The sequence below is a fragment of the Pangasianodon hypophthalmus genome, chromosome 17, assembly GCF_027358585.1.
Source record: "Pangasianodon hypophthalmus isolate fPanHyp1 chromosome 17, fPanHyp1.pri, whole genome shotgun sequence".
Taxonomy (NCBI): Eukaryota; Metazoa; Chordata; class Actinopteri; order Siluriformes; family Pangasiidae; genus Pangasianodon; species Pangasianodon hypophthalmus.
In genome coordinates this window covers 13,256,543-13,269,360 of record NC_069726.1, presented here as the reverse complement: position 1 = coordinate 13,269,360, position 12,818 = coordinate 13,256,543, and the positions used below count along the sequence as shown (strand labels likewise).

The 12,818-nt window shown below is 37.3% G+C and overlaps 1 protein-coding gene across 6 annotated transcripts in view; it reads left to right on the top strand.

The window, feature by feature from the left end:
• The window catches only part of ntm (neurotrimin), a 365,797-nt gene that overhangs the window by 323,999 nt on the left and 28,980 nt on the right, over nucleotides 1-12,818 (top strand). For all 6 annotated transcript variants that reach the window (XM_026941893.3, XM_026941892.3, XM_026941899.3 and 3 more), the window contains one exon: nucleotides 6,833-6,958. In XM_026941893.3, coding sequence (XP_026797694.1) covers nucleotides 6,833-6,958 — 126 coding nt within the window. The remainder of the gene's footprint in view (nucleotides 1-6,832; nucleotides 6,959-12,818) is intronic.

Genomic DNA, 12,818 nt, shown 5'->3' with positions numbered 1-12,818 from the left:
CTGATCAGCACATTCCCTGAGCACCCGGCCAGGTATGTTGTCAGGACATCCTTTCCGTGGGTTAACTCTGGACAGAGTTTTCCTGACGTCTACTGCAGACAGACAAAATCCTTGGTTGGTGGGAGTTGGGGTGGTCTTCCACACTGGCATGTTGTTCTGTGCTTCGAACCGTGTATAGAAATCATTCTGTGATGGCCTGAATGCTTTGCCACATATGCCTTGTGTCCTTGGTGTTTATGAAGTGACTGTGGATCCTTTCTGCGTAGTTGTGCTTTGCCTCTCTGATAGCGTGGGACAGATTGGCCCTGGCTGTGTTGAGGGCTGCCTTGTCATCAGACCTGAAGGCAGTTTCTCGGGTTTTCAGCAGTGAGCGCACTTCAGCAGTCATCCACAGTTTCTGTTTTGTGAGTGTGGTGATGGTCTTGAAGGATGTCACATCATCTATGCACTTGCTGATGTAGCCAGTCACTGATGCTGTGTATTCCTCCATGTCTGTGGTGTTGTGGGATGTAGCAGCCTGAACATATTCCAGTCTGTGTGCTCAAAGCAGTCCTGAGTGCTGAGTTGGCTCCTCAGACCAGGTTCTCACCTGTTTCAGAACAGGTTTGGCATGATTCAGGAGTGATCTGTATGCTGGGATTAGCATAACAGAGATGTGGTCCGAGCAGCCAAGGTGGGGGCAGGGTGCAGCCTTGTAAGCACTGTGAATGTTGGTGTAAACAAGGTCTAAAGTGTTTGTACCACGGGTTGCAAAATCAACATGCTGGTGGAAGTTTAATATACATTATTATCTGATTATTTGCTACAAAACAAGGTTTTGGTGGGTGCACAGTATTTTTAAAGTAACTTAATCCCCAATTAACTGTTCAGTTCACTGCTCCTCCCCCGAGCATGGGGCAGTGTGATTCCTGGCCCAATGGGCCTCTGTTAGCGGTTGTTGCAGTTCCCATTTTTGACCACTAGGTGCAGTAAAAACTAATAATAAGAAAGACAAGTATATCAACTGCACCTTAGCTTATTTCTGAGAAATAGCAACATTTTTTTTAAAAAAATGTTGGGCACTCAAGAGGTACTTAGTATTTGAACAGAATTTAAAATGTGTGAAGTTTTGATTGTGAATGAGTTTCAATTTTGTTGACCAGCTGATATATGTGGTGCTGCCCAACCTACCCTTATAGACGAGCTGTTTCTGATATTCTGAATAAATAATATTGCCATTTACAGCTGAGACAACTACTTTATGTGTTGAAAAAAATATGGGCCAAGCCCAAAGTGGCAATTATTAAGCTTTTGATGGTCTTAACAACAAATCATTGGTCGAAAAATTAGTAAGAATAAAACAGATGCACTCTTGAGACCTCCTGTGTCACCATTTGCTCGTTTTACTTTTTCTGCAGTGAAGTTTGGGGAAAAGCTAGAACCAGAGAAATTTACATATATAGTCATCTTGTACGCAAAGGTAAAATGATGATAATGATAAAAATGTTTGATGACATGTCTGGGTGTACAAAATGTTCCAAAAATATCTTCTAGGATGTAGTTTTTCTTAAAATATTAGTCATTATTTGGTCATACCTATCTGCCATGCCTGATGCCGCCCATCAAGGGCCACAAGGCTTGAACATTTAAAGAAATCAAAGGGAAATGCTATCCCATACTAAGTTCCTTTATCTTTCTGTTTAATTCATACTAATTTTCTGACCAATGATTTGTTGTTAAGACCATTAAAAGCTTATTTTGCCATTTTTCGTCTTGGCCCAATTTTTTTGCCAGGAGTGTACATTTACACCATTTGGTAGACGCCCTTATCCAGAGTTACTTTACAAGTGCTATGCAAATAAATAGAACTTTGCCATCAAAACCACATTCTCATGCTAGTATAAATAGGTCTAAAGCTAAACCCCTAGTACAACTAGTTAATACAGCAACATTTTTATTTAAATTAGTGCTTATTTAAATATTTAAGTGAAGAGATGGGACTTCAGTCTTGGTTTGAAGACAGCGAGTGACTCAGCTGTTCAGACAGGCAGGGGACATTTATTCCACCACCTGGGTGCCAGTACACATACACTATCTTTTGGGAATAAAAGTAAATCCAAAATGCAGCTAAGCAAGTCTTAGTAAGATTTATTGCTATATTTTGGGTATTATTAGGTGCTATTTATTGTCATGGACAGCCATCCAAGACATTTTGTTACAAAGCACACTGAATATCAATTTTCCAATTTAAGATCTTGAGCTGAAATGAGAAAAGATTTTGTTTTTGGCTGTCCTTGCACTGAATGAATAAGTATGTAGACTACAGCAACAACTAAAACAGTAGCAAAGTGCTGCTGTCACGCACTGTCTTTATAAGTATTTTGTCATTTCTGGTGGGGAAGTAGAATTAAGTTGGCATTAGATGAATTATTAATAGTTGCCCGTCTCTATGAAGCCTGAAACAGGATAAAACTGTTGTACTACGCCGTGTGAATACACACCCAGACAGCGATGGCAACCTTTGTTAAGATTCCAGCTTTGAAATGCAAATCAACCCCCTCGACATTATACATATGTCATAATAACATCTGTATTCAATAGCAGCAAGTAGTGTTTGTGACATTTTCATTACTCTTTATTTTTATTGCTTCCAAAAAAAAGGTCTTCTCCCTGTCACATTTACCAGCTGAGTTACTTTGATAATTATGTCAACATGGAACAGCATCTGGTTTGCTTATGAGACTGTAACTTACAATTCAAAGAATGTGTTTTTCCCCAAAGAAAACAAACTGAAGATAAATATTCACAGCCTAAAGCACTACAACAATTAATATTCAAAAAAAGTGAATCCTTCTCAACTCTTCACACTTCAGCCCTTCTTTTCTATGTTGGGAGTTGCTTAATAGCCTCTAAAGGATCTTCATTCTTTTATCCAGCACACTTGCAGTCATCGATGGACTATAAAAGCTCGGTTCTCTCGGAAGACATCAGGCTAAAGTGGACTATCCTTTAACACTTGTTGAATTTCTGCATAATTTTAATGGAAAAATGAACAAATAGTGATTAAATGTTTTGACCGCAAATAACACCATCTCTCTTCTGGCAAAGACAACATCAAACATACAGTATAAGGTCCCCTGTTAAAGTTGTGATTTTGTATCATGTATCGTACAAATGAAACATCATATAGGTACACAAAAATGATCAAAAGCAACAATAGAGTTCCTAGAGTCTAAGAATATTAAAAAAAAAACAAAACAATATTTTCCATGGATGATAATATTTATTCTAAATGTTATTTAGGCATGGAGATGCAGTGGTTAGCATTATACAGCTCACGGCCTCCAGCTCCAGGGTTCTGGGTTTGATCTTGAGATCGGGTTACGACTGGCTGTAGGTAGTTTCCCATGTTCCCCCTGTGTTTGCGTAGGTTTCCTTCCACTGTCCAAAAAATATGCAGGTAGGCGGATTGGTCATGCTAAATTTCCCATAGCTGTGAATGAGTGTGTGAATATGTGTGTACATCATATCCTGTCATGAACTGATTTCTCATCTGGGGTGAATTTTCTCACCTTGCATGCAGTGCTACTAGCATAGGCTTCAAATCCACCACCACCCTGACCAGGATGAAGCAGTTACTGAAGAAGAATGAGTGAATCTTGACACTTGTGTTTTTGAGAGAAAATACTGTTGCTGTTTTGAAGAAAAAAAAAAGAATGGGAATGATTTTTTTTAGATGAAAAGTAATAATTTTCTTCAATTTTCTTTCTCATTCCTTTGAATGGTGCCAAGAATTCTGGACACCACATACAGGGTATATCATCATAGTTTCAGTACATGTATAAACAGAAACATTTTAAATGTAAAGTTAAAACAAGTAAAAACAAAAATTAAGCATAACCAATGAAAAGAGTACAAATTATATAAATACACAGATAGTGAATCCCACTACAATTCGGACAGAAGGTCTTCCTTGTTTCAGTTTATGTATAACCGTCTATAAGTCTGACGTGAATAAGCCTAGGCTGCCAAATCTGGTTGGACCATGACACACTTTTGCATTAGTAATACGACATATTCTGTATTAGTTTGTATATGAAACATATAAACTAATGTAAACTAAGTTTCCTGCTTCACGTCTTTTTCTGCTGCCGTCTCAAACTCCCAGAATTTTCAGCGAGCTATATCATATCCACATCCAGCACAACCATGAACTTCATATCCAAGAATTCCTAGTCAGCCTGTGCACTACAAGCCATGCCACCTGACCAGTCACATGACCCCTATCTCCCCTGATCACACGCAACTGTTTCTCATGCAAAAACTCCTGAAATAACCCAGATTTTTATACATACTTCAGAAAATGTTGCCTGTGTGAGTCCTTGTGTTTATTTTGCGTTACTGTTATTCATGTTCTTTGACCCATGTCCTGTTCAAGATGTGTTTGAAGATCTCCTGGTTTTGATGACGATTTTGGATTTGTCCTTGTCTGCTCGACTGCTTGTGTTTTTAAATAAACATTTTGCACTTGCATCCAGCTTTCAGCCTCATGCTTGACACTATGAGAGGCAATCACTTCATGGGTTTTTGACATATTTGAAGGCCACTAAAGATGTTAAAGGGAAAAAAAACATAGAAACATAGTTGGTTACACACAGAAATGCATTTAACTGGTATTCTGAAAATGTCAACTGTGCTTTAACCGTCAGCTGATACACAGTGACTAGCTGTGAATGCATATTTATTCTAATGAAATCGATTATGCAGTACTGTCACATGATGATATGTTGTTAGTTATTGTCTCACTAATCCATAAGTGCCTCGTGGAATCTTTAAAAGCACTTCAAGTCACCACATCACTTGGTTCTACGCACATGAATATGAACTGCGCTATACAGTGAGCAGAGAGCGCGTGCTTCATGTTATTACTCTTACGTGGGGGTCTAAATAAATCAGGAGCTATATATTTCATAGCACTCTACCACCATTCATGAATGCCTTAATTTTTACTTTACACAACAGCATCTTTTAAATCATGTTTGAGGTGAAAGGCATTCAATAAATCAGCCAGCTGAAAGGTGTCTTATTTGCATTTAAACGATGCTGAATAAAAGAACTATTACAATTTTATTGATTTTTATGTAATATTACTCTCTGCATGAGAGTAATGTGTGTTGAGCTTTCAAAAACAAAAGGTCCTTGAAAGCTCACCTCATACTTATTGTCTAAACCACCCAAAAAGGTGAAGTTTCCCATGATTACCTGTGTCACTCCTACTAGGCTGGAAAGACTGTAGTGATCTCTGTCCTTTTAAATATTTCCACCCACGCATGCCTGTGAGTGCTTACAAGTATGTGTGAGAGCCTGGAACAGATTTATTTCTATTTCAGCCCCGCACCTTTATTAGCCGCTCAGTATAGCAATATTTCCTCATGGATAAAACACAGAGATGGTGCAGTTTGTCATGGTATTAACAGAAATGTACCTTATGTCTCTGGGGTGCAAAGCGAGTAACATAAGTCAGCAATATTATTATTTTTAGAGGAAAAAAAAGCCTCAAACATTTATCAATATTTAATTCATAATTGGCACCTTGAGGCAGGCTGAAAGAATATTGCACCATCTCAAAACGTTGCTCACAGTCCTGCCTGTGCTTTTTTATGCTTGTTTTTAAGCCAAGGACTTAAAAGGCTGTATGAGGGAGCACTATCTGTCTGCCATATCTCTGTTTTGGTTTCCAGTATATCTGGGTTATTCAACCAGGCATTTCTGAGATATGCTTTTGCAAAGAAAACTGGAGATGAAATAAGCTGAAACAAGGGTCTTGGTTTCAGTCAGGTGTGGAATTGTATTGAAGAACAGCTAGAGGTAAATTGTCGTAAATGCATGTTTTTTTTGTTTGTTTGTTTTTTTTCGTTTGTTTTTTTTTTTTTGTCTACAGATTATATATGATGTCCCTGCCTCAGGCTAATTTTGTGAATTTGTGAGACCCCAACCCCCCCAACCCAACCACCCACAAACACATTCGGCTACCTTTGCTCCAATATTTTTAAGCATGTCTGATATTCTTAGCGATGAATTTTGTAGTGAGCACCTCTACAACAAGTAACAAGAACATTGAAGAGACTCACAGAGGAAATCCTTAATCCAATGTAATCATCCATGTGTGTCAGGGCACAACATAATCACAATAATATTGCTTCTATAACAAATATTTGGCATGTCATATACAAAAGGTTGGTAGGAACAGCAAAAATAAAAACAAAAACAACAAGATTCCTGGCATGGCACAGTATAAAATATGTTTATTTGCACTATAGCTCCAGTTCTCTTTGCAGAACAGACAACCTTGCTGTCTGTATCTCCCTAACCATTCCTTCGTCCACAGTTTTCACTTATTTTTCTTTTATTATGTTTCTGTACAAAATATTGCAGAAACAACCACCACAACCAGTTGCTCGAGACAGTCACACAGTAGACACCTCTCATTATTATTTTCATGAGAAAGTGGGATTTGAGGGTCAGGCACACTTCATCTGTGATTTCTCTAGGTGAAAGGTCATGAAAGCCTAGTCTGATTGCTCTGTGTAATGTGTACACTGCTATGTCCACAAAACAACAGAATTGCAATTGATAAAAGTCATGTTGTTTATGCAGTACAGCGATTCTGAGATTTTGAAAGTCATATAGTGTCCACTTGGCATTAGTATAACTGGCTATGGAGCACAAGAGGTGGAAAACAAGACATTCATGAAAGAAACAGTATGGGTGTAATGTGTTGCTCTGCAGTTTCTTCCTGGTTTCTGATTGGAAATATAAGATAAAATATCTATGTCTATTCCTTTCCTTTCAGTCCCTCCAAAAATTGTCAACTTCTCAAACAGTTTGGTGGTGAACGAAGGCTCCAACGTCACATTGATGTGTCTGGCTAACGGCAAACCAGAGCCTGCAATCAGCTGGAAAATGTTGTCCCCAAAAGGTAAGAGACTCCACTTCCTTGTTTTTATGTCATACAATAGATATTTATATTCTCTGAAAATTACAGCAAATTACAGCTGAGGTCCTGGTACACAATAGGTCATGCCGGTGTGTGAGAATATTGAAAGTGTGTTCTGCAAGAAAAGGTGATATCTTTTGTATTTACACAGTTTCAATTCAATTGTTTATCAAGAACAAGCTTCGTACCTTCACCTCACCTCACATCTCATTGAATATCTGTGTTATATTAGCCCTTAATGAGGTTTATGAATATTCCAAATTACACGTCATACTCAAATAAGGTAACACATTGGGTAATGTTTCAGTGAGATAAGCTGTATGTGTGGGTGTGTAGACATTTCAAATAAACTGGGTGGTACGCTTGCCTATCAGCATGCACCACAGAGAAATCGGCTCCGTTTGAGCCTGTCTGTTCCTCTGCTGCACCCTGTGTGGCTTCATGTTATCAGGGAAAAAAATACATTTTAATGTTTAATGATTCATGTGCTTCTATTGTGCAATAGCCCACATCTCTCTGCCTTTGTGTCTGTACAAGAATCTGGTAATTGAAATGTTAATATGACATTGATGTGACTGCCATTTTTTTTAAGAGCTTTGATAGGCTCTATTATAATACAGTACAGGTGTCTGGCAGAGCTTTTTTTTTTTAGCTTTTATTAATAAAGATCAACTGTCACAGTTAAATCAGAGAAAGAAAACATCATGTTGATGATGTACATGGTTATAGGTTAAGAATATACAAATGATAGCATAAATTAACCTGCACACAAATACAGTATACAGCAGGATCGGTACTATACACAGTAATATTGTGTTTTACCTTATGTACAGTATGTTCATTCAAAATCAGTATCACAGTTGATATGGTATGTATTAATTCAATGCATGTTCATTAGTTTAGCACTTCACTGCCTTGTAGATATAATTTACTCTGATAGACATTCTTGAAATGTAAGAATCTTGGCGAGACCAGAAGCAAGTACAGGCGAGTGCACATGAAATGAGGTGTGCTACACTCCGCCTTTCTGCAGTCTCAAATCTGCAATTTTCCCAATTTCAGTATTAACCATTTTATAACATTTGCAGACTTAAAGTTCATTTATTTCCAGTAAATCCTTAAAATATTTTTTAATTGAAGTATTTGAAAATATAAAGGATGATGTCGCTGCTGTCCAGTGCATAATTATTCAACCCCCTTGAACATTAATTGGGATTTTATGACGTGAATCTATGGAAAATACACCATAATAATGAAGTGTAGGGAAAAATCAATATAGTTTGTATTTACAAAATGAAACGGTCAAACTGTGAAAGTATTCACCCCATTGCAGTGAAACCACTAAATTACCATTTGCCATCTGAAATCATATAATTAGTTAAATGGAGTTGACCTGTATGCAGTTAAAGCAGTATGCGCTCACAATATAAACACACCTTTTCCAGGAATAATCCAGAGAACCAACCTAAACAAACAGTTTTATGAATACCAAGATATCAAAGCAAGTCTAGGACAAAGTTCTGGATATTAGGGTCAGAGTATTAGGGTTTGGTTATAAAAACTTTTAATGTTCCATGCAGCGTCATTCAATCCATTATTTAAAAATGGAAAGATTATGGCACAATCATGACTCTGCCTAGAGGAAGTCGTCCACCAGAAGTCATTGACTGGGTAAAGAGTAGATTAGTCAGAGAAACAACCAAGAGGTCAAGTCTAACTCTGAAGGAGCAGGAGAAATCCTTAGTTCAAGCTGAATACTTATGAAAGGGACTATATCATTATTGATGTGCAACATCCCTGCCAGTCACACATGGCTCTGTAGGAAGACACTACAGCTTAAAGATCTGAATCATCACTCCTACAAAAACCACGGCTACCGTGACAGACACTTTTCTTAATAATCCCAGATGTCTAGCATTAACTCCCACACTGCATTGCTAGGCATTGCCACTGACATGCTCAGGATTTCCAATTGCAGTCCTTGTTGTGCACTAGGCGCTTATCTAGGCGCTTAACCCATACATTCCGATTGCTGAAAGAAACTGATGAGATTTTGTTTCTGAGTAGCAGTGATTGAATGGCCTACACCTTTTGCATATCACCTTTACATTAAGATAATTCCCTACAGGAACACCAGATATAATTGGGTGCCACTGTGTCAAAGACTGCACTGAAAAGTTAATAGCAAAACAAATAGTTTAATTTGGGAAGGAATCAGAACAACAAAAGCTTAGTGTAATAGCATCGTTTTTTTTTTTTTTTTTTTGTAATATTATCGCAACTCTTTGGTAAATGAAAGAATAAATGCCTATGATCTTTGGAGGAACCTCCTGTGCTTTTCAAAGGCAGTGATTTATGCTGCAGCTCAAGAGATACGAAAGACAATATTCCTCCTTGTTCTAAAACCGGTTTCTCTCACATATTGCAGTCCAATAAGTATTCTGAAAGAAGACGGGTGAAATAAGACTTTGCACGATAAGCAGTATCAGTCTTATTGTGTTCTGGGTAAGGGTGTCCATTTATCTGATCCAGTTTACTTACTTTCTAGTAAATTACCCAAACCTGCTTTTTTGTCACCTATGGCTTTTTTTTTTTATAAGTATAGAACCAAGTAGAGCCGTTAGATTTATTCTTCTGCACATAGTAGGAGAAGCATTTTTCTTCGTTGTAACCAGCATCCATCATTGTGTAAAATTGTGCATGGATCTTTCATTTGAAGCCTCATTTGACAGATACAGATTGTGACGATTTTATATGAGATTTTAACATTAATATTCATAATAGACGAGGTCTGCAGAGTGCTGCAAAACAGGCATGGCATTGAATTTTAATTCACTATCCAATAACAACAAATGAGTTATTATAATTCTATGAAGTGCTGTTCTTATGCAATGTGTGAAGCACTTAAAGCTAAGGGGTTTTGTGCTTGCTGTGGTTCATATGATAAAAGCAAGTAATCATAACTGTTTACAGCTTTAATAAATACTGGCAGTTTCTCGTTTGAACCTACAGACTTTATCTTGTTTTTCCCTCTAATACAAGCCGACAAATGGCACATGAAGCATTTTAGATTTGTGCAAGGAGAGAAGAGGATTATACATGTTATTTTATAGCTTCATAATATTGCTTTGCTGCTGGATATAGAACAAGGTCAATACTAATAATACTAATTGAGGAACTGTTAGCAATTTATCATTGCCCGTGTTTAATTGGTTTGCATAAGACACTGTTTTTTAATGATGCCATTTGTGTCTGCAAGGCTTGGCTGCTAAAGCACTATTACATTAGTTAGTATTAGAGTTTGAGTTCATTTAGATGAAGGCAAAACACTGCAGGTTTTTTTTTATGAAGTCCTGATTGTGTTAATCTAGTCTATAGCTGTTTGGGTATAATGAGACTTCAGCGCACTTGCCGTGTTTGTGAGTTTAGCAGCTCATTTCAGGGACCAAATGATCCCTGTAGCAGGAATGCTATAATCTACTAGTACAGCTCTGCTCTACTGAGCTCTCTGTCTGCCTGTTTCTCTCTTCTGCTGCCCTCGGCTTTCTGTACCGACTTCCACTTTCATTATTTATCTTTTCTTCCCCGTTTTTTGGGATGACAAAAATAATAAAGTGGGAAATAAATATATATCCACAGGGTGGAGGCGATTGATGATACAATGGCCTTGTCTTTGTGTTGGACAGTCGTGACTCATTGCAACAACACACTGGCTCATGATAGATCCACAGCTTAAGGGAGTTTAACTGGATCAGAAGATCACAGTAGTATATACTACTATATACATAAGGAATAAAGCATGACAGGACTGTGCTGTTATAGGAAAACAAGCAAAAACAATGTAGTAAGATACACAGGGCATTCTGAAGTGTGTTATTCCTCTCATACCAGAGCAATTTGTCATCAATTGCACAGTTTATATTTATTTTAAAAAATTACATGTTGTACTTTTATCTGTTTGTAGTTACATTTAATGTGGGGATTACAGGCTTGTGAGATACTGACTTTTCCCTGCTTTCGATTTACCAGTAAAAAAAAAAAAGATTAACGATTTAATCGTCCAGAACCTACAAAAAAATTTAGAGCCTAAAAAAGACAGAAAAGCAAGGATTTGCACCGTGTGAGGTTTAAGGATAGTATGGGAGGGCATAATAATATTATCAGCTGTGCAATAGGAAATGCTTGCCAGCAGCAGCAATCGTTAAAACTCAGCTGGATGGTGGATTTTTAGGTGATTCTGCAGAAATGTGCAGTAAACAGTGCAGTAATTACAGTACATTTTTGATTTATTCCTTTTCAAAATCATTTGCCCAATGTCCACATGATCAACATTTTCAATCTTGATCTTCTGTTGTTCAGGGATTAAATGCATCTGAGCTCTGACCTGTACAGGAGAGCCGAAAACTAAAAGTACTGTGTCCATATATTTATCACTAATAAATATAGGTAACCAATGATAAATATATTAAATATTTCTAAGATAAGCATACATTAATAGATTTGATTTTACAAGAAAGAACTCAGAACATCTCCATTTACTTTGACAGAAAGTGAGGATGCCACAGGAGTCTATTCAAGAGCAAATGAGATAGAAAGAAGGGGGTGGAGCTTCCAGGAGGTGTCATTTAATATCAGAGAGTTCAAAACACTTGCGCAGATCATTTCAGATTAATATGTTGATTGGATTATCTCCAATTTTTATTGGGGAGGATTTATTTGGTGGATTTGCTTGCCGTATTTTTGAGTGAAAACACGCACTAGCATTCTCTGATGTTAAATTGGGAGCTCCTATGCAAAATGTGTGAAAGCTGCAGGTCTGGTAATATAATATAATCATAAAACACATCACTAGATATTGTGGCAGTATAAAATCATATAGAATAAATTGTTATATTGCGCAAGCCTAGTGGAGCATCAGGGAAACGAGTTAATTCCTGTTGCTTCTTTATTCTCTCACAAAAAAGTAAGAAAATGCAGTATTTACCTCTGACTGTTACATAGCACATATATGTTCCAAAGTGTTATTTTTTATTTATTTATTTTTTTCTTAAAGAAGGTTTCACCATAGCAAGGGTTATACGTTCTCTTTTATTATTCTGCTTAAATTACTTTACCATCTTCAATACAAGTCCCTGTGGATTAGTTGTTGCTATAGAAACAATAACATATTAGAATGAGCACGTTATTACAAACCTGTGATTTGCTTATAGCTGGCACTATTGTCAGAGCTGCTGTTCTAGAAAATCAATCAAAAGCTTTTAACTGACTTCAGAATCAAGAATCTAGCAGTGCTGTGGTATTAATGCATGTAGTTGTTAGTGGATGTCTCAAGCAAAGAAAGATAGTCAAGAGAAGGTGAGCATGTTATGTAATTAGAAAGCTTATTTCAGAAAGTATCCAAAGTGCATTTGGTAAGCACTTGGACAGTCCTTAAACCCCAGCACACTGGCGTTCGTAAGTAATCATAGCTAATGAGGTGGAAGTATGTGATGTTAGCCTTAATTTAATGAGTATAAAAATGGCCATTTGTATCTATTCTGAGTTGCCAGTTTATTAGGTGAACTATTCTAGTAGTATGTTGCAAGTGCTATGGCTTTCAGCATGAATTTGCCTCAGCTTGGATTCCACCACATGCTGGTTGCATTGTGCTGGAATGCTGTACCAAGCAGAAATTGTGCAGTGGACAGCAAATAGCTCTTTCCACCTCATCCCAGAGATACTTGATTGATTTGAGATCCTGAGACTGTGCAGTTCATTGAAGCATCATGTGATCTGGTGTACTATCATACCAGAAATGTCCATTCAAGTAAGGCTCAAATATAGCAGTGAATTCATGTAATGG